Source organism: Callospermophilus lateralis (genome assembly GCF_048772815.1).
Source record: "Callospermophilus lateralis isolate mCalLat2 chromosome 11 unlocalized genomic scaffold, mCalLat2.hap1 SUPER_11_unloc_1, whole genome shotgun sequence".
Taxonomy (NCBI): Eukaryota; Metazoa; Chordata; class Mammalia; order Rodentia; family Sciuridae; genus Callospermophilus; species Callospermophilus lateralis.
In genome coordinates, this window is record NW_027510153.1 from 2,496,585 (window position 1) to 2,518,750 (window position 22,166).

General features: G+C 34.7%; 1 protein-coding gene across 2 annotated transcripts; it reads left to right on the top strand.

The window, feature by feature from the left end:
* Nucleotides 1-311: 311 nt before the first annotated feature.
* Nucleotides 312-20,280, top strand: LOC143385960 (transport and Golgi organization protein 1 homolog). Of its 2 annotated transcripts, XM_076841383.1 has the most exons (24): nucleotides 312-422; nucleotides 1,572-1,703; nucleotides 3,933-3,954; nucleotides 4,864-4,952; nucleotides 5,193-5,270; nucleotides 5,352-5,462; nucleotides 6,667-6,738; nucleotides 6,919-7,023; nucleotides 7,666-7,788; nucleotides 7,887-7,995; nucleotides 9,040-9,095; nucleotides 9,184-9,274; nucleotides 9,446-9,584; nucleotides 14,300-14,401; nucleotides 15,225-15,285; nucleotides 15,400-15,435; nucleotides 15,512-15,579; nucleotides 15,690-15,790; nucleotides 15,974-16,111; nucleotides 16,889-16,957; nucleotides 17,061-17,137; nucleotides 17,263-17,334; nucleotides 18,743-18,905; nucleotides 19,915-20,280. In XM_076841383.1, the coding sequence occupies exons 1-24, from the start codon at nucleotides 312-314 to the stop codon at nucleotides 20,226-20,228; spliced, it is 2,439 nt and encodes an 812-aa protein (XP_076697498.1). In that variant the 3' UTR covers nucleotides 20,229-20,280. The 2 variants fall into 2 exon arrangements, with proteins under 2 accessions (XP_076697498.1, XP_076697499.1); XM_076841384.1 differs by lacking the exon at nucleotides 17,263-17,334.
* Nucleotides 20,281-22,166: the final 1,886 nt, after the last annotated feature.

Below are 22,166 nucleotides of genomic sequence, written 5' to 3' on the forward strand. Positions count from 1 at the left end.
TCTTTCCTCCTGGAATTCTTTCATTGCTCAGCTCTCCTCACGCTGTCCCCCGCCGGGCTCCACAGTTGGTTCTTCCCGCTCCCTCCCGCCCCTTGGCATCCTAGGTCTGCAGACTGCAGTCCGCCCAGCGGCTTCATCTGATGATGCGTTTTACCTGCGTTGGGCCGAAAGCGCCTGTGGTGGAGGAAGGCAAAGTTCACTCCCACTACCCGCCCCCTGTGCTGGGTCCTCCCAAAGTAGGAAATGTTGAAAGAGAGGGTCCTGTGCTGTTCTGCAGGGAAGAGTTGCTTCCGCTCAGCTGTCCCTACACCATGGACTCAGTACCTGCCACTGTGCCTTCTGTCACTGCTTCCCCGGGGGATCCGGAGCTCCTGGGACCCCTGTCGGTGCTCTACGCAGCCCTCATAGCCAAGCTACTGGAGGTGACGGTCCCATTCCCAGGGAGGGACCCCAATTCTGGCAGGCGGGTGGCTGAGTTCTGGCGGAGTGGGTGCACTGACTGTCGTGGCGACGGAGAAATGGAGTGTGTCAGGCCCAAGGCAGGCAGAATATGACTGTATTGTTAAGCGAGGACAGTGAGAGTGTACTTGAGCTTTCCCCACTTGCACTTTTTTTTTTTGATGGAATAGAGGTGACAACCTCATGTTATGTTTCGAAATGCAGCCAACAATTGAAACAGCTAAGGTTACTACAGGTCTTTTCCCTACAGAGACTGCTGGGGAATTGGGCCCAAATGACAGTTATCTCGAATTACGTATAGAGGGTGATGAAAACAGGGAAGGTAGGCAGGTGTTTAATGCACTGCCTTTGAGCAACCATTTAAAATCAGGCTTTGAATTTTATAGAAGGATGTTAAATTCAGAGAAGTTTATCTAAGCCAGTTCTCAAGAGTTGTCTGAAATTACATGTCACTTATCTGTTTATATAAGAATGGAATGGAAGTAAGATTTAAAATCTTATACGTATATCATCATTGTTTTTATTTGTTGCCATAAAATTAATTAGTTCTTTCATATATTTAAGTTTTTGCCTTAAATGAATTTTTTAAATTATAAAAACCAGGTTGTCTAAGAGAAAAGAATGATCCAGAGGGATTCTAGCCAGGTGTTAGACAATGTGATGATATAGGGCCTGTTACAAACTGGAAATGTATGCTCAATTTAAAGTATTTAGATTCAGGCTGGGGTTGTGGTTCAGTGGTAGAGCGCTTGCCTAGAATGCATGAGGCACAGGGTTAGGGTTAGGGTTAGGTTTAGGGTTATGGTCAGGGTTAGGGTTAAGGTTAGGGGTTCGATCCTTAGCACCATATAAAAACAAAATAATGTGTCCACCTGAAACTAAAGATACATAAATAAATTTTTAAAAAAGTTTTTAGATTCATTATACTTGAAAACACTGCAAGTGAACAAAAAATATGAGACTGTCAGTATCCTCTCTCTTGAAGAAGCTATTGGAAAATATTGAGGAGGTGGATTTCTGATGAGGAGGTTGGTTTAGAATTGCCATGATTCTTTGTGACTGTTTTGTTATAAATTTAAAGTTTCCCATTTCTTCTAATTTTTCTGTTTCAGCTGTTTACTCCATTGCCTGATGAGTATCAACCTGGACCTGATTTTTATGGACTACCATGGGAGCCTGTAGTTTTCACTGTTTTCTTTGGATTGGTATCCTTTGTCATTTTCTTTTGGAGAACTGTTCTTGTTGTGAGTAAATTAACTTACTTATACCTTAGCACATAAGCACAAGGATTATTTTATATAGTCACTGCCCCCCCCCTTTTTTTCCTTTTCAGTTGCTAAAACACAAATTACTGGTTTAAGTCAAACTAACCTTATAAAATAATTTAGTGTGGTTGCAGTTGGTAAAACTGGTAATTCTTACAGCCATCCTGACCAGTAGTTTCATATGTATCAGAAGTCTTAAAAGTGGAATAAAAGATGGGATAGGTTAGATAAATATCCTTTTATGTAGCATATATGTCTAGTAATCTATATTAAAGAAATAACTATGCTTTGAAGATTTTGGTAATGTTTTTCAGTGGAACAGTGCGTTAGATTGAAGACTTAGCACAACATAATTCATTTAGGGGTTATTGTATGTTCGCTTAATGGAATAGTAGGCAGATTTATCTATTTCAAAGCTTTGAGGTACAGAAAATGCTCACAATTAAATGTGAAGTGGAAAAAGAAAGCAAAAACTAAGATTTAAATGTTGATGAACTGCGTGTTAATATAAACACATATAAACAGGGGGAAATACTACAAAGAAATACAGTAAAATGAGAAAAAGGAGATGAGATAATTTTTCCAGTCTTTCATATATATTTTTCCCAGATTTTATGATTTGATCATATGTTCAGAAAATACCTTTTTATTTGGAAGTATAGATTATGTGTTGTCCAAAAATTCATTAAATGTTTTGTTCATTAAGTCTTTTTTTTCTGAGCAGAATTAGTCTATCTTTGTGTATGTGTGTACATATATGTATAAGCGTATATATATATATATATATATATATATATATATATATATATATATATATATGCTTATACATACTTATGTTTGTACTGTAGGTCATTCTGTTTCATAGTTATTTAACATAATTGGAAGAAAATTATTTTAGGTAAATGGACTTTGCATATGAAAAGCCTAATAGTTAAAGAGGCCAAAAGCATTGGATACAAATCTTTTCAAATCTGAGTGTTCTTTTTCTGATTTCTTAATTATGTTAAGATAAGTTTCCTCTCCTTGTACAATTGAGTGTAAAATCTCTTAAAAAGTATTCCCTTCTTAAATAGAAGAATCGTTTGCCTGTGAGGAATTTTCTAATCTCATTGAACTTTTTCTCAGCTAAAAGGAAAAAGGAAATAGAAGGATAAAGAGAAGGGAAAAACATGAAAACACTTTATTTTTCTCTCTTGTTTCTTTCATTTCAAGAACCCCGGTACCTGTTTCTCTTTTCACTAGGTTATGTGGGATCTGGTTCCTAGCTTTTGCTCCTCAGTTTCAGCATTTGACTTTGGAGCTTTAGTCTCTTCCTTAGATGACTGCTTTTATGCTACTTCCCATTTTCCTCTGTTGTCATTTTGAGTAAAATGTTAGCAAGGCTATGACATTAAAAAAATGCCATTTCTTTCTGTATTGGAGTTTTCTGAATGCAATTTCCTATTACAAAGATCCCATGGATGATCCATGGACACATCTGAGTATCCCATCACCATTTATAACATTTGAAAGGACAAGTATATGCTAAGTTACAAAGAAATTTAGTGATGTTTTTTAACAATTTCTGCTTAGGTTTTATTATCAGGCAGTTTATTGCTGTCTTTAGGAAATGATTGGTTTTGTCCTTTCCAGAATATGTTAATTGTCATTTCTCTTGTTGCTTGTGCATTTTCTTCTAGCAGTCTTCCCTTTCAGATTTCTTGCTATATATTTAGTGGTGTGTAGAAATAAGATGATGTAGCCTCTTAGTTTCTAAATTCAGCCAATAGCCAAATTTAAATTGGAGTTCTAAGATGTTTTCTGGTGAGTGAAAGTGGCATATCTTAGTACAAAGATTATGCCTTTAATATTGTTTCCTCAGATTCCTTTTGAATAGTCATTGTTTCTAGACTTTATCCTGGTTATTTAGAATTCTCAAGTAAACGATTTTGAGTACACACACACACACACATACACACACATCTTTACTGTGAAATAAGGTACATATCTTAGTGTTTTTATGTCAGAGCCTATTTATGAAATATCACTACGAATTAAATTTAAAATGCTTGTTAACCTTTACTTATTTTTAATCCTATAAATTTATTATCCTGAACCAGAATGTTATTAAATTCTCACTTGGTTATGATTCTGACTGTTGTTATAGGAATGCTGTTTCTATTGAGCAGATTTTTGACATCAAATTTAATCTTTTTTCCTCTCTTCTAGGTAAAAGATAGAGTATATCAAGGTAAATTTTTAGGTTTTTTAACTTGTATTGTATTGGTGTTTGATGTGTGTTTTATGTATGTTAGAAGTAGATACAGTGACTTTTAATGTCTATTACTTTTTTACCTCCTGAAAATTTTACTATTCCTAGGTTGCTAGCATGGATAATAGAGTAGATGATGATGGTTCCAACTCTGAGATAGGAGATAAAGAGGAGGAACAAATTGTGGATAGGGAGATGATAAGTTTTAATTTGGGGCAGATTAACTTTGAATATTGATGTAATGCAGATGTATTACATTTAAAGAGTATTTCTATGCTAATGATTTAATCATGCATTAAGTAATTGAGTAGATAATTTAAAGAATGGTAATGTGAATCAGTATGCTTTCATTTCTGTTTTTCTTTGCAAAGAATTAAATGATTCCATTTTCTGAAAAGAAAGTGTTTTGAGAAGGGAGGAATATCAAGCTACAACACTTTACTGTATTTCCCATCTGTGAAATAAGCTTAAATTGAAATATCATTTTGGATGGGAGGGGTACCTGGGATTGAACTCTGGGGCACTCTACTGAGCCACATCCCCAACCCCCTATATTTAGAGACCAAGTCTCACTTAGTTACTTAGTGTCTTGCTGTTGCTGAGGCTGGCTTTGAACTTGGGATCCTTCTAGCTCAGCCTCCTGAGCCACTGGGATTACAGGTGTGCACCACCGCGCCCAGCAAAATATCATTGTTCTTATATTTTTCTTAAATTTTAATAATTTTATACTCTTATTGCTAATAAGCTTAGATTGTTTTTTAAAAGCATAATAGTTATGCTAAGAAGTATTTCCTCATAGTACCATATAACATGTCTTTGCTTTTAGTAGATTGAGTAATTGAATTTCATTTAGTGATTGTAATAATCTTGTGTATTTCACCCTTTTAGTCACTGAACAGCAAATTTCCCAAAAGATAATCAATTTCATGAAAGAAAATGAAGAACTGATAGAGAAAGTTTCAAAGTATGAAGAGAAGGTATAATTATTTTTTTGTTTCTTTCTCCCTTGGTTCTAGCTTGAATCATTTCTACCTGTTTTAATTTAAAAATTGTATTTTAAAATTTTTGTTTCATTATTTTCTACAAATCATCCAAATTCTAAGCAGTCATATGTATTAAGTACTGCTTTCTTCTGGAAAGGGTCACTTGTCTGGAAGTAACTTGTATAGTAGCACTATAATTTGTGTATCTTAATTCTGAATGCTTTATTTACATAGATGAAGGAATCAAAGAAACAGGTCCAAGAAACCATGAAACAAAATATGATTCTTTCTGATGAAGCAACTAAATATAAGGTAAAAATCCCTTCTTTGGGGGGAATTACATTCTAAACTCAAGTAAATGTAATGAGTAATCTTGACACCTTTTTTTCCCAGGATAAAATAAAGCTTCTTGAAAAAGCTAAAGAATTTCTGGATGAGAGAGCTAAAAGTCTTCATGTTATGTTAGAATCTGAAAGAGAACAGAAAGCTAAGAATCACGACTTGGTAAGAGTTTTGCTGCTAAGTGTTGCTGTAATTTGGCTTTTGAAATATTTTGTAAAATTGGTTAAGTTGAACTTAGTCCAGCTGTTAACTAAAGTAAGATTAGGAGTCAAGGAAGTTGAACCCACTTCTGTGCCCATTTTGTGGAACTTTTAAGTACTGATACAACAAATTATTTTTATGAGCCTAGGAAATATTTTTATTCTCAACCTTGGATAATTTTTATATTGCTTTGCTCTGCCCTTGGAAACATGCAGATCAACTAAAAAACTATTGTCCAATTGAACAGTATTTGTTTACTTTTTACTTGAAAGAGTAATGAATTAATCAATTTTCTGTACTTAAAAAAATTTTACTTACATATTTCATTTTCAATTTTTATAAGTTTCTGTAATTACATAAAAGTTGCAAAAGATAGTAGAGAGTGTGTTCTGAAATATCCTACCCCCAAGTAAGCTTGATCACCTAGCTGAGGTAGTATTTATCAGATTTCTCCACTGTAAAAATTCTTTCCAATTCTTTTCATATTATATTCTTTGGAAGTTACCATGCACAGCCCACAGTTAAAGTATGAAGAGTTACGAGCTCAGGATGCAGCTCATGGTAGAGAACTTGCCTAGCATGCATGAGTACCAGGATTCAATCCCAGGCATTGCAAACAAAGATTGCAGAGTTATGTCCACTTCCTTAAGGAGCAAATATATTTATAAATTTTTTGGAATTCTTCTGTATGTGAGATTAGTCTATTCTCCCTTAAATTTTATCATTTTTTACTTCAGATAAGAAAATTTTAAAAATGATCTTGGGAAATTTTTTTCTCTATCACTAGAAAAAAATTAGTAATTTGAACTGGTATATTTGAAACAGTAATTAATTAATTTTCTATGCTTTAAAACATTTTATTATTGCATTATGATTTTCTATACTTTGACCTTTTTTTCTGGTTATCTCATAAACAGTAAGGTTGTGGATGCCATGAAATATTTATGACTTCATTGACCTCATCTCTTTCAGTTCTTGATTTTTTGCTTAGTCCAAAGCTGGATCCCCTGCATTTACCTGAAATGTAATGGGATGGCTTGACAAATACTTTGATGTGTTTATCTTTTTTAGTATATATATATGTGTGTACACACACACACACACATATATCAGTATTTCTACTGAAATCCTAATGCATATTTTGTGTTCTGTTTTCACCTGGCAGATAATGGAAAATAAGAAATCTATAGAGAAGCTTAAAGATGTCATTTCAGTGAATACTTCTGAACTTTCAGAGGTAAAGCTGCCAACTCTTGCTAATGGGATATTAATACTACATCTTAGTTTTGTTGCGGACCAAAAATTTGAAGTGTGCTAAAATGTGCAAAAAATGAGAACTATATGATGTCTGGTTTGGGAAAGTATAATTTTGTTTTTTCTTTGGAATTAATTCACTAACTGTAGTGTTTTGAATTAGCTTCAAATTCTCCTTAATGAAGCTAAGCTTCGTGAAGAGAAGGTGAAGTTGAAATGCTGTCAGCTTCAGAAAGAAAATACCATGCTTAAGAAGACGAAAGAGCAGGTAAAGAAAATTTGATGTCATACATAATGTAAACTAGAGAAGTGAATATCATTATCTTGTATCTTTCTTGGATCTGTTTCTGAGGTAAGGAATATTCATGTAGGACCTTTTCTAGATATGCAAACTTTAAACATGCTCCCTAAATTGAGTGCATATATATGTTCTCCATCTGTTTTGGATTTTTGGATTATTGCTTTTCTTATCAAATGTCAATCAGTTATTAACTTGCATAGCCTCAAAGAAACTTTTTAAACCAGAAAATTAAGTATGTTATGATCCTCTTTTGAGTAGTTACTGATTCACCGGCCAAGGGAAGATTACATGATAAGGAGTGTAAATTTAGGAGACAGTCATATGTGCCCAGCCATTCCTGCTGGAAGTAAATTATTTGAATTGGCAGCAATTTTCTGGGGAATGCAATAAACAGGGTCAACTTCCTGAGAGCTCTGATGTTCTTACTGCAGCTGTGAGAGTTGGGGCCACTCTGCCCTCTTCCTTAACCAAGGTCTCAACCTCCTCGATTGAGGCAGGCCACCGAGGAGTATGGTTCTCTATTTCTTTGTCTAAGTCTTGTAGTCCTGATGTATCCAGTGCAGAAACCCCTCCCTAACCCATAGGAATTCATGTGTTTTGACTTTTCAGTTGCAGCAGGAAGTCAAAGACTGGAGTACATCACAAGCTGATCTCAGTGAACAAATCAAATCATTTGAGAAGTCCCAGGAAGATTTACTTGTAGCTCATAATCCCAAAGATGATACTATTAATGTAAGTTTATACGCCAAATACATGTTTCATCTCATGAATTCTCCTGAAATCTTCTGAATTAAAATCGAGAGTCTTCCAACCTTTTGCTTCTTTTCTAGGCTTTGACTAATTATATCACACAGTTGAATCGGTTACAATGTGAATCTGAATCTGAGGATCAAAATAGAGAAGATGAGTCAGGTGAATTAACCAATGGAGAGGTAGCAGGTAAGATCAGTCTCAGGGAGGTTGAATCCTTTTTTTTTGCTTTCCTGTGTTTAATTAAGTATTTATACAGATGCCACTTTTCAGCTGGTTGATTTTCTTCTTAAGCTTCAGGGTTGTAGACACATATCACTGGATCTATAGATATGTCTATTGCATTGGCAGAGGTGGGTTGCTGGGGTATAATGTAGCAATAGGCATGTGAAGAACACTGACTTTTTCTATCCCATTGAAAACTAGTAAGTACACTGCAGCTACAATAGTCACATCCAATACCTCTGAGTATTGAACATTGTACAGTAAGAGAAATTTGTTTCTTAACTTATGCAGATGATAGTTGATTTTGATACTCATCATCTCTCTGGCTCTGTGGTTTTAAGGTCCACAGTCAGTCTTAAGAGTCCGGAGGTAGTTGGAACCATAAACTAAGGCTGTGAGAACAGAGGCTAGAGACTATCAGAAAGCTAGAGAGAGGGAGTGTAACAGTGTTTACTGATGAGGAAAATATTTCCAGATGTTTTCTCCCAAGTTGGATATTGCTTACATAGTAAGTATTTCAAACCACACCTGGTAGTAGATTCAGGGAGAAAATAGAGGATTTAATCTTTCTAAATAAGACACTTACTTGCCCAGGTGAAGATATATCTGAGAGAGGAAGAAAAGCTTTTATCTTACAAGAATAGCATAGATAACATTTTAGTTGTGCAAACTAGAAATTCACCTTTTCTTTTGTTTTGTTTTTAAGACAGACACAGTACTTTTATTTATTTTTATGCTGAGGATCAAACTCAGTGCCTCACACATACTAGGTGAGCACTCTACCACTGAGCAACAACCCCAGCCTGAAATTCACCTCTCTCTCTTTTTTTTTTTTTTTAAATCTAAGCTTGCAATTCTCTTAAAAGTCATTAGTCTAATCAGTTTAGTTATTTAATTGATTTTTTTTTCTTCTGGTGTTTGAACACAATCATTATTTAGTTTGGGGAAGTTAGGAGAATATAGAGTTAAAAGTAAGGAAAGAAAAAGCTAAAATCTTTTGTTTTTTAGGTGATCGGAATGAGAAGATCAAAGATCAAATTAAGCAGATGATGGATCTCTCTCGGGTACAGTTCTTTGTAAGAGTCCCATAGTGCCTGTGAATTCTTCCTGTGCCTCACTTTTAAGAATACCTCTCTTTTCTGCAATTTTTAGACACAAACTACAATATCAGTAGTTGAAGAGGATCTAAAACTTTTACAACCTAAGCTAAGAGCCTCGATGTCCACAAAATGTAATCTAGAAGGTGGGTTCTTCTTGAGAAGAAATTGCCATGTTGGAAAGTCTTAAAATTTTATTGGAAAGATAAAGAATGGCTTCTTGCTTTTATGCTTCTTACTTTTCTTGGCACTACTCCCTCAAACAAGTTCTTAAGTCCTTGTAAACATATAGAGATAAGCTGTTTTATCCTTTACAGACCAAATAAAGAAATTAGAAGGTGACTGCAATTCACTACAGTCTTCTAAAGTTGTACTGGAAGAGGAATGCAAAACTCTAAGGCAGAAAGTGGAGATTTTAAAAGAACTCTACCAGAAAGATGTGATGGCACTACAAAAGTAAGATTTTCATTGTTTGTTATTGTTATCACTGTGTGAACTAATAGATAATTTTATCTTTTCTTAAGATTATTTACAATTTCTTCTAGTTGTAATAAGTAGAGACTTGTCTTTTTTCCTTTGTTTTTTGTTTCCTATAAGTTGCATTTTTCTTTCCATCGTCAGTCTTAAGAGTCCTTAGGTAGTTGGAACCATAAACTAAGGCTGTGAGGACATCGTAATCAATTGTCAAATTCATATGAAGGCAGGAAGTGGTAAAATGGTATTAACAGTCACTGATGTGGAAATACCTCTCAAAGTTCTAGACCCTTTCTATGATCCCCCTATTTATTTTAATTAACTTTCATTGTGATCAGTTATGTAATTCTAATGTTTTGAACTTGTATCTCTAACTCTGGACCTTTAAAAATACTGAGTGATTTGGAATAACATGTTTTAGTAGAATAAAAACTTCAAAAAGGAATAATATTTACTTATTGATGGTACAAGTTTTGGACTTGAATATGTCAGATGTTCACACAAAATGGAACTGTGGCAAGGACCTTAGGAGTTATGATTACAGAAGTACTTGTTTGTAGTATATATTTATATATTAATCTTCTTAGTGTGGAGCTAGTTATTTTTTGAAAGTTCATTTGAAGTTTTTAATCCACAAAAATACTTGAATTCTCTAGAAATAGGTTGTGTCAGATTTTATTTGTTTGCACCTGATTTTACTCTTTGGTATATATATATATCTTGTAAAGCAAAGACAGACCTTCTTACAGACCTAACTATTTTTAGGTATTTTGACTTCTGTTGCCTAATTAATGCATTAAATATTGAAACCTTTCCATTAATTTTCTAAAATTCTGTGATCTCCAAGCGACCTTTTTCGAATCTCAAATTTTTGTTCAGGCCAGTTCTAAATTCCTGGCCTGTTTCAAAGAAACATTTCTCATTTTATCATTTTTTTTTAAAGAACACTTGTTTTCTTTGTCCCTACTAGTAATCTGAATGACCTAAATGGCAACTAATTTTCTTTGTAATGCAGTTAAATTGTAGCACTATTTTTCTCAACTCCTCCAAAATTCATTCAGTCATCATCTGTGGTTTGTACTCTTTTTACTCATCCCTAGGTACTATGTTAGTTCATGCCTGTGTCATCTTTTCTGTTTCTAACCAGGATCATCTCTCTTCATTCTCCATTTTTTATATTTGTATATAACTTATTTCAAATTCTTAGTAGTTTTCTCTATAGCCGCTTGAGTGGACTTTCTAAAATATAAGTCTGTGCATGTCAATATGTGCCTGTGGTATATGAAGAATTTGCTTTCTATTTGATGACCTGTTCTTTTTTTCTTCCTTGTATCTTTTTAATAGTTTAAATATTTTTAATTATTTTCCTCATCCCCTGTATAAGCTTGTTGTAATCATAAATTATAATGGAATTATAATTATATAATTATTATTTTATTCATCTTCTCATAATTTAAAGGCCATGGTATATATTCTGGATTTAATAAAAACCTGACATAGATTAATAGGTTTATTATTTTTTTTTTATGGGCTTTAAGTAGCTCCTGAATCAGATAACTGTTGTGGCATTGTATGTTAGTACTTCTTATACTGTGAACTCCACAAGACATTCATTCAATTTATACACATATTTAAAGTTTCTATAGTTCTGCATTCTACACTGTTGGTTTCTTATTTGAAATTATTTTCATTCTATTTGAACATTGTCCTTTAATGATAGATTTGATTAGTGTATCAAAGGTAGTACAAGGATAAACAGAGAATAGTATTTTATCCACTAAATATTGCTACCTTTATAATCTGTATTAGGTTGACATGAACTTCATGATTAGAGTTAAAACCAGTTTCCATTTTTAAAGGATCTTTCTTTTGGCTACTGAATTTTGACTGTTACTTAGTTTTAGCAATTTAAAAATATCCAATTAATTACCATCTGTTTTAATTTTTTTCTTTAAGGGTCCATTATCATTGTTGTTTGGTCTTATCCCTCCCGTAGTTTCTGTAGTCCTTTCTCTGTTTTTATAACAGTTGTATTGGGAAGTGCCTAGGTGTAGTTTTCCCCACCCACTTTTCCTCTTGCAGTTATGTTGCTTGGGACCTTTAAACACTTCTTGAATTTTCGAGTCTTTTTCTAAATGTTGATTTTACCTCATTCTCTCTTCTGATTATAATAATGCATTTTAGAATTTGATTTCCCCTGCCTCCTACATTCTGGATTTACTTCTTCTGGATATTTTCTTCTGACCTGTCTTAAAAGCACTAGGATTTATTTTACTTCCCAAATCTGCTGCTAAAATCATTCATTGAGTTTAGGATTTTAAAAAATCCAGGGTTTAAAATATTATTTTAGTTGTAGATGGACACAATATTTTATTTTTTATAGGATTTTTTTAAGAGAGAGAGAAAGAGAATTTAAAATTTATTTTTTAGTTTTTCTCAGACACAACATCTTTGTTTGCATGGGGAGCTGAGGATTGAACCCGGGCCGCACGCATGCCAGGCGAGCACGCTACCGCTTGAGCCACATCCCCAGCCCGACACAATATTTTATTTATTTTATGTGGTGTTGAGGACTGATCCCAGTGCCCCACACATCTGGGGCTCGTGCTTCACCACTGAGCCACAACCCCAGTCCTATTTCAGTACTCCAGCTCAAACCCAGGACCTTGAGCCATGTGCTCTACTATTGAGCTACCTCCCCAGATGCCTTGCTCTTTCTCATAAGGGACTAGGGTCTTACTGCTTTCCAAGCTATCTTTAATCTCATAATTCTGCCTCTGCCTCCTGAGTATCTTTGACTGTAGGTAGGTCACCACACCCAACTATTTCTTGGTTTTATAGATTCTAATCCTTTGACAAAATTCGTAATCTTTTTTTTTTTCCTCTTTTGTGGTGCTGGTGTTTGAACCCAGAGCCTTGTGCGTGCAAGGCAGCACTTTACCAACTAAACTATGTTCCCAGCTCTGAAATTCATAATCTTGACTTTACTTTTTTGACTATATAAAGCACAGTGATTTTAAAACATGTGCAGATAACCCCATTCGGTGGTTTCCGTTTCTGTGGGATTTTTTTCTCACAGAATTTTGTCTTATGGAGTGCCTGGTCAGTTTTGATTGGCCAACATTGTTGTGATAATTATAGATGAAATTTGCGGACTAAGATGAAGTTATCTTCTTATAGAAAAGTGTTGAGGTTACTTGAGTAAGATTGTCACTTTAAACTTAGTCAGCAATTAAGATAATTCAAAAATGACTTGTCTTTTCAATGTTTCAGTATTGTTTCTTTTAGATTTTTTGCCTGTTCATCACTTAAGTGTGCAGTACTTTCTAATCTAAACTCAAAGGCTAGGGCTTTTATTAAGGGTCCCTTTATTGGTAGCCTCTTTTTTCCTCTAAGCCCAGGAATTTAATGAAGGCTTGGTTCAGACTCATATCTTTGTGTTATCTTCAATAGGAGAAAAGTACCTTAAAGTGCCAGCCTTGCTTGTAGTTCTGAGATTCCTTTTTCTAATGGATCTTGGCCACATACATATATCTTCACTGACTTTTTAGCTTGGATCCCTTCAAACACAATTTTATATTCTTATAAAGATGTTTTGATTGTTCTTAGTGCTCTCAGACTAACTCTTTGATAATTGGAAACAAAATTCTCTCTTTTCTTCAAGATTCAGTTTTCTCCATATTCCTTCTTAAGCCAGTGGGGAAAATGATTATATTCCTTTAGGCATCATTTATACCTGAAACAGTGAGCTCTTTTATTCTTTAGCATCTTACAAGGTAACTAGTATATTATAGCCACTCATAAAATACTTGCTGAAGAATTAAATGAGAAGCTATATAAGAATATATAATCCCCTTTTTCTATTTGGTATCAGTAATCCTTTTTTACTGTAGTTCTTCTGATTTATGGAAAATTAAGTTTCAAGTTAATTATCTTTTGAATTGGAACTATGGCTAAAGTAGTACAAGGATAGCAGAAAATAGTATTTTTTAAAACATTAAATGTGGCTACCTTTGTGTCAGTAGATGAACATGTTGAGTTTCATGATCAGAGTTAAAACTTGTCAGTAGATAATACTCTGATAGTGGGTCAGTTTGGCTTCTTTTTCTGGTTGATAGACATTATCAAAACTCAGATTTGTCATCTTGCTTAATTTACAATTCTTTTGAAATAGATATCTAAAGTGTGAAAAATGTTCTGTGCTTAATTGCATAGCTAAAAGACATATTCTAGAAGATTTTTTCTTTGACTGACTATATCTTTATTATGGTACCAGTCTTGGATTGAGAAAAGAGTTCCTCCATGACAAAGATATACTTAGTGTCCTACCCATGGCAGAAACGAGAAAAGAATTATCCCTTGCTTTATCCTAATATGTTTAATTATGTTAGGTTGATCAGTCCTGATCTTCCACATTGAAGTAAATCCTGATCTTCCACATTGAAGTAAAGTGAGTTTTTATTATCTTACACACAGGAGACTTGCCCTTGGGGCACATGTTGTTTTCACATTTATTTTATTTACTGGTAAGTTGAGAATTAAGAGGAGAAGTTAGAAAATGTAAGTGATTTGCCAGAGTTTGATTTATGAAATTGCAGGTTTGAATTCCTATTTTATGTGCCTAAGCATTTTATAGAATTGTGGGAAGTGATATTCACAAAGAGAAACTTTTGATTTGATAACTGGCTTTATTTTAGGAAACTGATTCAAGAAGAATGTGAGAGACTAGAAAAAGAGCAGCAGCTGTCAGCTGCAGATGAAAAGGTGGTTTCCGCTGTACAGGAAGTTAAAAATTACAAGTGAGTTCAGTTTCTAAAGGAGGGTGTCAATGTCTAATGAATTAGTGTTAGCTTTCTTTTTAATCTTTTTTTTTTACATTATGTAGATAGAAGAAAATAGCATGGAAGTATAAATAACGAGAGGATATGAACACATTCAATTCACACAGGAGAAAAAATAAATTTCAACTTAACAAATGAAAAATGTTAACAAAAATTTACTTGTACCCAATGGGCAAGACCATTGGGAACTTGGTCAATGCAAACAGTTCTGGGGGTTTTGTATGTTGTAGTAATTCTTTAAGAAATCAGTTTGCTGTGTGTTATATCAAGACCCACAAAAGTGTGGCATTTGATAGACCTTGGAAATCTTCTATGGATATAATTTGAAAAAAAGAAAAAAAGTTTTAAGGACAAAGATATTTCTAGCAGAATTACTTGAGAACACACTGATGAACAGTTAAGGAATTAAATGATAAAAAAGTTATTAGTATTAGGTTTTTATTTTATTTATTTATTTATTTATTTTTGGTGCTTTACTACTAAGCTACATCCTTAGACCTTTTTTTTACTTTGAGACAGGGTCTCAGTTGCATAGGTTCCCACTTAATTGCTGAGACTGACCTCGAACTTGTGATCCTCCTGTCTCAGCTTCCCAATCATTGGGATTACTGGCTTGTGGCATTGCACCTGGCCTGTAGTATTAGTTTTGATCACACTGGATTCATATAACTAGAGAAATGTTTTTCTTATGTATGATAAAAGTCTTTAAAAGTATAGCTGATGGAATAAAGGGAAAATGGTTAGAATGTTTCAAATTTTATTCAATTGTTGTAATTTTTAGGCGGAGAATTGAAGAGATGGAAGAAGAATTACAGAAAACCAAGTGCTCATTTAAAAACCAGGTAGTAATTAATACTGTCCTGTAGTTGTAGAATTCTTTGATATCTAATACAGACAATTATAGGCTATTATAATGAGTCCCTAAAAACATTTTCTTAATGTGTTGTCTTTTTCAGATTGCTATGCATGAGAAGAAAGCTCATGATAATTGGGTAAGATTTTTTCCCCCTTTTCTTTATTTTTTGCATAGCCTACCGCAACTGAATTTGAATATTTTCTCTTTAATAGCTCAAAGCTCGTTCTGCAGAAAGAGCTATAGCTGAAGGGAAAAGGGAAGCTGCTAATTTGAGACAGAAGTATGTGATTTTTGTATCTTACTGTATGTTTTATAGTGTTTTAAGGTTATGCTAGGTATTATCTATGATTGCTGTTTCATAATTCAGCCCATTCTTTCTCAATATTCAAGACTACTGGAAATGACCCAAAAGATGGCAATGCGGCAAGATGAACCTGTGATTGTAAAACCAATGCCGGGGAGACCAAATTTACAAAGTCCTCCTGGGAGAGGTAGGGGGCACTTTGTAAAAGGAGCTATTTTATTTCTTGGTGCAGAATGTATGTAAATTACTTTTTATTTCTGTGTGTAATGGTTATGAAATAATCTAAATGATTTGCTAAAGCGGGAGGTGTGGGGGTTGGTGTCAGGGAGAAGGCTGCCTTAAAGTAGTAACACGGCATTGTTATCTTTAGGTCCACTGAGCCGTAATGGCTCTTTTGGTCCATGCCCCTTGAGTGGTGGAGAATGTTCCCCTCCACTGACAGCAGAGCCAGCTGGGAGACCTCCTTCTGCTACTCTTAATCAAAGAGATATGCCTAGAAATGGATTTGGTGAGCATTCACATGTTGCTTTATAGTAAACTGCTTCAAGGTTTTGGGTTTTTTTTCCCTTTTGAATATTCTAATGAAAACATAGAATTTGGGCCTGTACAATATATAGAAGATAATTTCTTACTTTATCTTAGTGAATGTTTTCTGTAAAATCTGTTCTAGAATAGAAAACATTTTTTTTTTTCCTGAAGGTCCCTGTATTGTTTTTTTCTTTTAAATTTTACACTGTGAAGTGTAAACCTTTATCTTTAAATTAAATCTCTATGGTGTTCCTTTCCCAAATATTATAAAAGTAGCCTTAAACTTTATGTGGCATACATATTTCCAATATGAAATACTGAGTCTTATTTCCAATTCTAAATAGGACTGTAGTCTTGGTAAGATTGGAAGTCAGGTTATACAGACTAAAGAAAAGCCAACCTACACATACTTCAAGTCTATAGCTTAAAGTTTAGGACCAGTATGTATTAATTTGCTGTTCTATCAACCCAAGGCAGTTATTTATTTTACTTAAGTCTCTTTATAAATTGTGATTTACGTATTAGGCAACCCATTTTTTTAAAAAAATATTTTTAATTGTAGATGGTGTGGTGCTGAGAATCAAACCCAGTGCCTCACGCATGCTAGGCAAACACTCTACAACTGAGCTAAGACACCAACCCCTGGGCAACCCATTTTTAATGTTGCTTTCTAGTTATTGTTGAACCCTGACCTGTCCACCAGTGGTATATTTCTTCTGAAAAATACATACAAGGGCTCTGATCTTTCTTTCCCAAGGGTCAATGGATGGACCTTTACCTCGTACTCAATGGTCTTCTGAGGCATCTGGGAAACCCGTTGCCTCTGGTAAAGAGACCAAGTAATTTCAAAGAATCTGTAATTGTGGATGCAGGATTTTTATTCTTTTCATGTTAGAATAAGTCTGAATTCATTCTTTGATCTCTAACAGACCCAGGATGTGGTCCAGCTCACATGAACAGCAGCTCCAGAAGTTCTTCTCCAGCTAAGGTGACGGATGAGGGCAAGGTAAGTTCTGTAGTTACTGTGAATCACGTGGTCGTGCAGGAACATGTAGCTTTCCTACAGTTCTTGCTCTTTGCTTTATCCTTCTTTGTGTTCTATTTGTACTGTCCCATTTGTTTTTTAAAAAGCAAACTGTTCCCCAAGAACCTGAGACCCCCTCAGTTTCTACCATTACTTCTTTGACTGAGCATCCAGTTGGAGTAAGTACTTAGAGGTTGAGAACTGAATTGGGTTTTATTCTGTGCATTTCTGGGAAGGATATTCAGAGCATGACACTGATCTTGTTTGCTTTAAACTGCATGCAATAATGAGCTTACTTTTCTCCTTAACTTGGAAATGTGGCTTAAGTGTGTACAACTATAATGAACTACAGAATGTGAAAAGTTATCACTCTAACTTTATATGGTGTTTTGTGTTGAATGTTCTAAGGCAAAGTAAATTCATTATAAATTATATAATTCATCATTTTTATTTATGTTTGGAAGAATGCTATTTAAGAATTCCTCCATTTGTGCAAACCCTACTTTGAGTGATTTGAATTAGATTGGTATCAGATTTTCTAAAAGGGAAATACTGTTTCATTGCAACAATGATAATCTGAAATGACCTCTTGAGCCAGTCCCAAGAAATGGTCTCATTTGTTCACATAAGTGCATTCTCTTGTAACTGTGTTGCTATTATATCTGGTAGGTCTTCTGCAGCTCTATAATAAAATAAATTTTTAATTGTTTAGTTTCAAACCCACTACTCATAGGAAATGATAAATCAATATCTCAAATGGTGTACAGTAAATGAAAGTAAATATTAAAGCCTTGTCTTCCTAATTTGTGTATATAGCATTGTGTTGGAGAATACTTCTCAAGTTCCAGTGTATACATATTCTAGGAATATACATCTCTGGAGCAATCTAAGGGCAGCTGAGATAAGACCCCCAAACCCCTTTGTAGTAGAAGATTTAAAAGAGAGCAAAGACCCGTTGTTAGAGAGGAGTAGAGGTGGGAAAAGCATGACTTGGAGGCAAACCTGGGATTGAGACCCTTTAATATGCAGTGTGGCCTTCAACAAATTATGATAATCCATTTGCTTTTGTTCCCTCTTATTTAAAACAAGGAGACAGTCTACTTAAAGATCTCAGAGGTTGAATAATATACGAAAGACTTACTGAAGATACTCTGAATAGTAGCTCTTATTACGTGGGTAGAGAATGGATTTTTCATTTTATTCTGTTCTTTCTTAATATGGAAGTAATGAGCTATTGTGATGAAAGGGAAGTGATGGGGGGGGACTCCCTTTGAAATAGGTTGTAGTGAATACAGCATGACATACTGGTCAGAAATCACCTCTGTTAATAACCTCTGCCAGTCCTCTTGCCTTTCCCTTTCCTGAGCAGATATAATCAGTAACAAACTGCTCCCTCTTGTGGAATCCTTCTAACTTCTGGAAGCTGTCAGTGGGAATACACAGGAGGGGTGGGTAGAGTTTTGTTGCACTGATGGTGTTCTCTGGACAGGTGCCTGTTTTGGGTTTTAGCTTTTATCGGTGTTGGTACTTTGTCTTAATACATAGGAATTTTAAAACTTTTAACTTCTTTAAAATCTTAAATTGCAGGTTAATATGGCTATGAAAGGGCCCCCTCCTTTCTCAGGGGTACCCTTCATGGGCCCCCCTATGGGACCCCCGATGGGACGGCCTCCACCACCTCCCTTTTGGTATGGACCACCATTTCAGCTCGGTGGGCCTTTTGGGCCTCGGCCAATTCCTGCACCATTTGGTATGATGATCTGAACAGTAGTGATTGACTTATAAATCACATTCATCTTTCATTTCTATTGCTTGCTAAAACAGTTGGTTGCTATCTCAGGTCTTAACAATGAAAGGATACAGCTGAGTACATTTTAACTTTTCCTCCAGTTTTCTGGGACATATGGGACACTACATAATCTTATACTGAGATAGGCAATAGCTATCTCATAGACAAGGATAAGGGGCTATATAGAGAAAAGCCAGAAATATTACTTCTGCAGATGTTTGTTGAAAATATGTTGATATGCACTGCAATAGATGGAAAGGTGAATGAGACACATGCCATAACTTAAAATTTTGTCACAGATATGAAAATCCTATAGCATAAAGTTTGTAATCACCCATAATGGATGCATAAGCAGTAGGTTATAGAATATAGAAAAGGAAAAGTCAAACCCTCCTTACCTTGAGAAAAGTCAGAAGGAAGTGTTAAAGAGGAGGATTTAACAGTGACCTAATAAATGTTGCTGATTTAATTAGGTGGCTGTGGAAGGCCTTTTCCAGGAGGGCATGCACCTTGATTCTGATGGCATGTGTAAAGTCCATGCTGAAATACTTCATGAATTTTTAATGGATACAGTAATAAATAGTAAGATTTCCTTTTATCAAAATTTCTTTGATGTAGTAAAGTTCTTATTTCATAATTATCATCTTGTCATGGTAATATAGTACTTCCAAATATAAATGGAGCTCTTGTGAGATAGAAATAATTCTGCAATTATATAGTAGGGAAAGAAAAAAGATAAGCCTGGAGCTAGGTAGAGCCATGTTTAAATCCTTAATATGTTGCTTCATGGCTGGTTGGCCAGGCTATAACCTAAACTTGTTCCATTTCAGTTTGCCTCATCTGGCAAGTCAGGATGTTCACCAGTTGATGTTCTAGGCTTGGGAGAAATTAAAGACTATATTAACATACTTGAAATCACCCAAGTTCAGAAATTTCTGGGTATTTACATAACTTCCTTTTTATTTTCCAGGTCCTGGTATGCATCCACCAATAGGCTTCAGAGAATATGCACCAGGTGTTCCACCTGGACAACGGGATTTGCCTTTTGACCCTCGTGATTTTTTTCAAGGACCTGCACCATTTAGACCTTTAGGCTCATTTTGCCCAAGAGAGTACTTCATTCCTGGTGCCCCATTACCACCTCCAACTCATGGTCCCCAAGACTATGGGCCACCACCTGCTGCAAAAGACTTAATGTCTTCAGGCTTTAAAGATGAACCTCCACCTACACCCGATTCTCAGAGTAGTGAGGGCTGTTCACAGGCCTTAAAACAGGGCCCATAAAATTAACCTCTGACACTTAGTCAGAAAGTGGACTATGAACTATTCATTGTGTTGAAGAATTATTGGCTTCAAAATATAAAAGTTTATTTTAAATGGTTTATGTTTTTAGAATGAAGCTGCCTTGGCGCAGTATACATTTGGAGCCAAAATATTTTCCCCCTAAATATCCCCCACTTAAACTAGAGTATCCTTCCAACTTTAAAATGTGCAATAAGGAATACCTTTGTTTTAGTTAATGTAGCATATACAATTGCTAAATGATTTAGAATGTCATAATTATGGACATTTCCTGTGGAAATGCTTTAAGAACATGTATTTCCATTATCCTATTTTTAGTGTATTCCAGTTGATAACAGAGAAATGGTGTTTTATAAGCTTGATTTTTCTCTTTAAATATCTGGTCACAGAGACTGTTACGCTAAAAATGTTTACTCAAAGATCATAAACTTCATTTTCCTTCTTGCTGAAGTTCTTTGTTGTAATAGTTCATAAAAAATTGTTTATTAATATTTCCCAAGTGTCTGTTGATTCATTGGATCGTCATGAGACTTTGTGCCTTTGGGGAAGCATGTAAACTCACTCTCAGAACTGAAGATGGTGACTTGGCAGCATATTTACTGTTGCTCACTGTTAAGGAGGCTGGACCTTGGTCAACTGTGGACTTACACAGAGGAATTTCTTTTACTTGTGAGAAGTCTTGTGGCTCTATTTTTGTAGCACATTCATGTACTTTTTTCTAACCACTGTCCATGTGAGAATGGTTTTCTGAGAATGAGATTACATTAGTAGCAAGAGTTGTTTGACCTGAAGTTCTACTGCTTTTGCCATTATTGCATTATAACGGTAAAATATAGGGTGGTATGTTGTGTCTATAAAAAATAAGGAAATTTCTTTTAAAAAATGTACACACACACACTCTTCTCTTACCCATACCTTGCCACTGATTTTCAAGAAATATGATAAGTATTCTCAAAATAGGGGCAAAAGCTTCAGTGTGAAACAAAATCTCTGTGAAACAAAATCTCTAAACTCAGAATCAAAAAGAATTTGAGTCCGTTAGGAAGAATTCAATCTACATACCCTCCATTTAATATCAGAAGCAGCAGCTATGTGTAAGAGGAAAACCATATAATACCTTGTGCCATTTTTAACCATGTAAAATAAAATTTAAGTCACAAACACCAATTTTGTATATATCTTTCAACCTCTACAGGACACAAGGCAATGCTGAAGTTACTATAACTTCTAATTTTAAAATAGCATTTAAATAAAGGTGATGTCAGCTAGGAAGATAGATTTTCAAGGAAAGGCAGATTTATTTTTTTATTCAAAGCAACAGTAGTTTTCCCTCTAAAGCCTTTTTTGTATTTATTCTATTAGTAAGCTATAATGCGTTCTACGTAGTTTATCTGAGCAGTTCTGAAGCCACCCATAGTTGCCTCTCCTTACATCCATCTGATTGTACCACTTCTGTAGCAAAGCCCAAGGTAGTTGCCCATATACCGGTTGTGAGAGAATACTGTCCCTTGATTCAATTATACTTTTGTATCTCAAAAGTTTTAGAAGTCCTCTCCAGCAAATTGTGTTTGAGTTTCTAATAATCAGGGCTGGGGTTGTGGCTCAGTGGTAGAGTGCTCGCCTAGCATGCACAAGGCACTGGGTTCGATCCTCAGCACCACATAAATGTAAAATAAAGATATTGTGTTTATCTAAAACTTAAGAATAAATATTTTAAAATAAATAAATAAATACTAATAATCAGAATAAAGGAGACTAAATTAAAATAATCCTGTTTTCAAAAATTAGGCAACAGATTGGGAGGAAATATTGTAAAAATAAAGAACTTTTATCTGTAGTACATAAAGAACACCTACAACTCAATAGGTAAGAGATAATTCAATTTAAAAATAGGTAAAAGATTTGAACAGACATTTCACA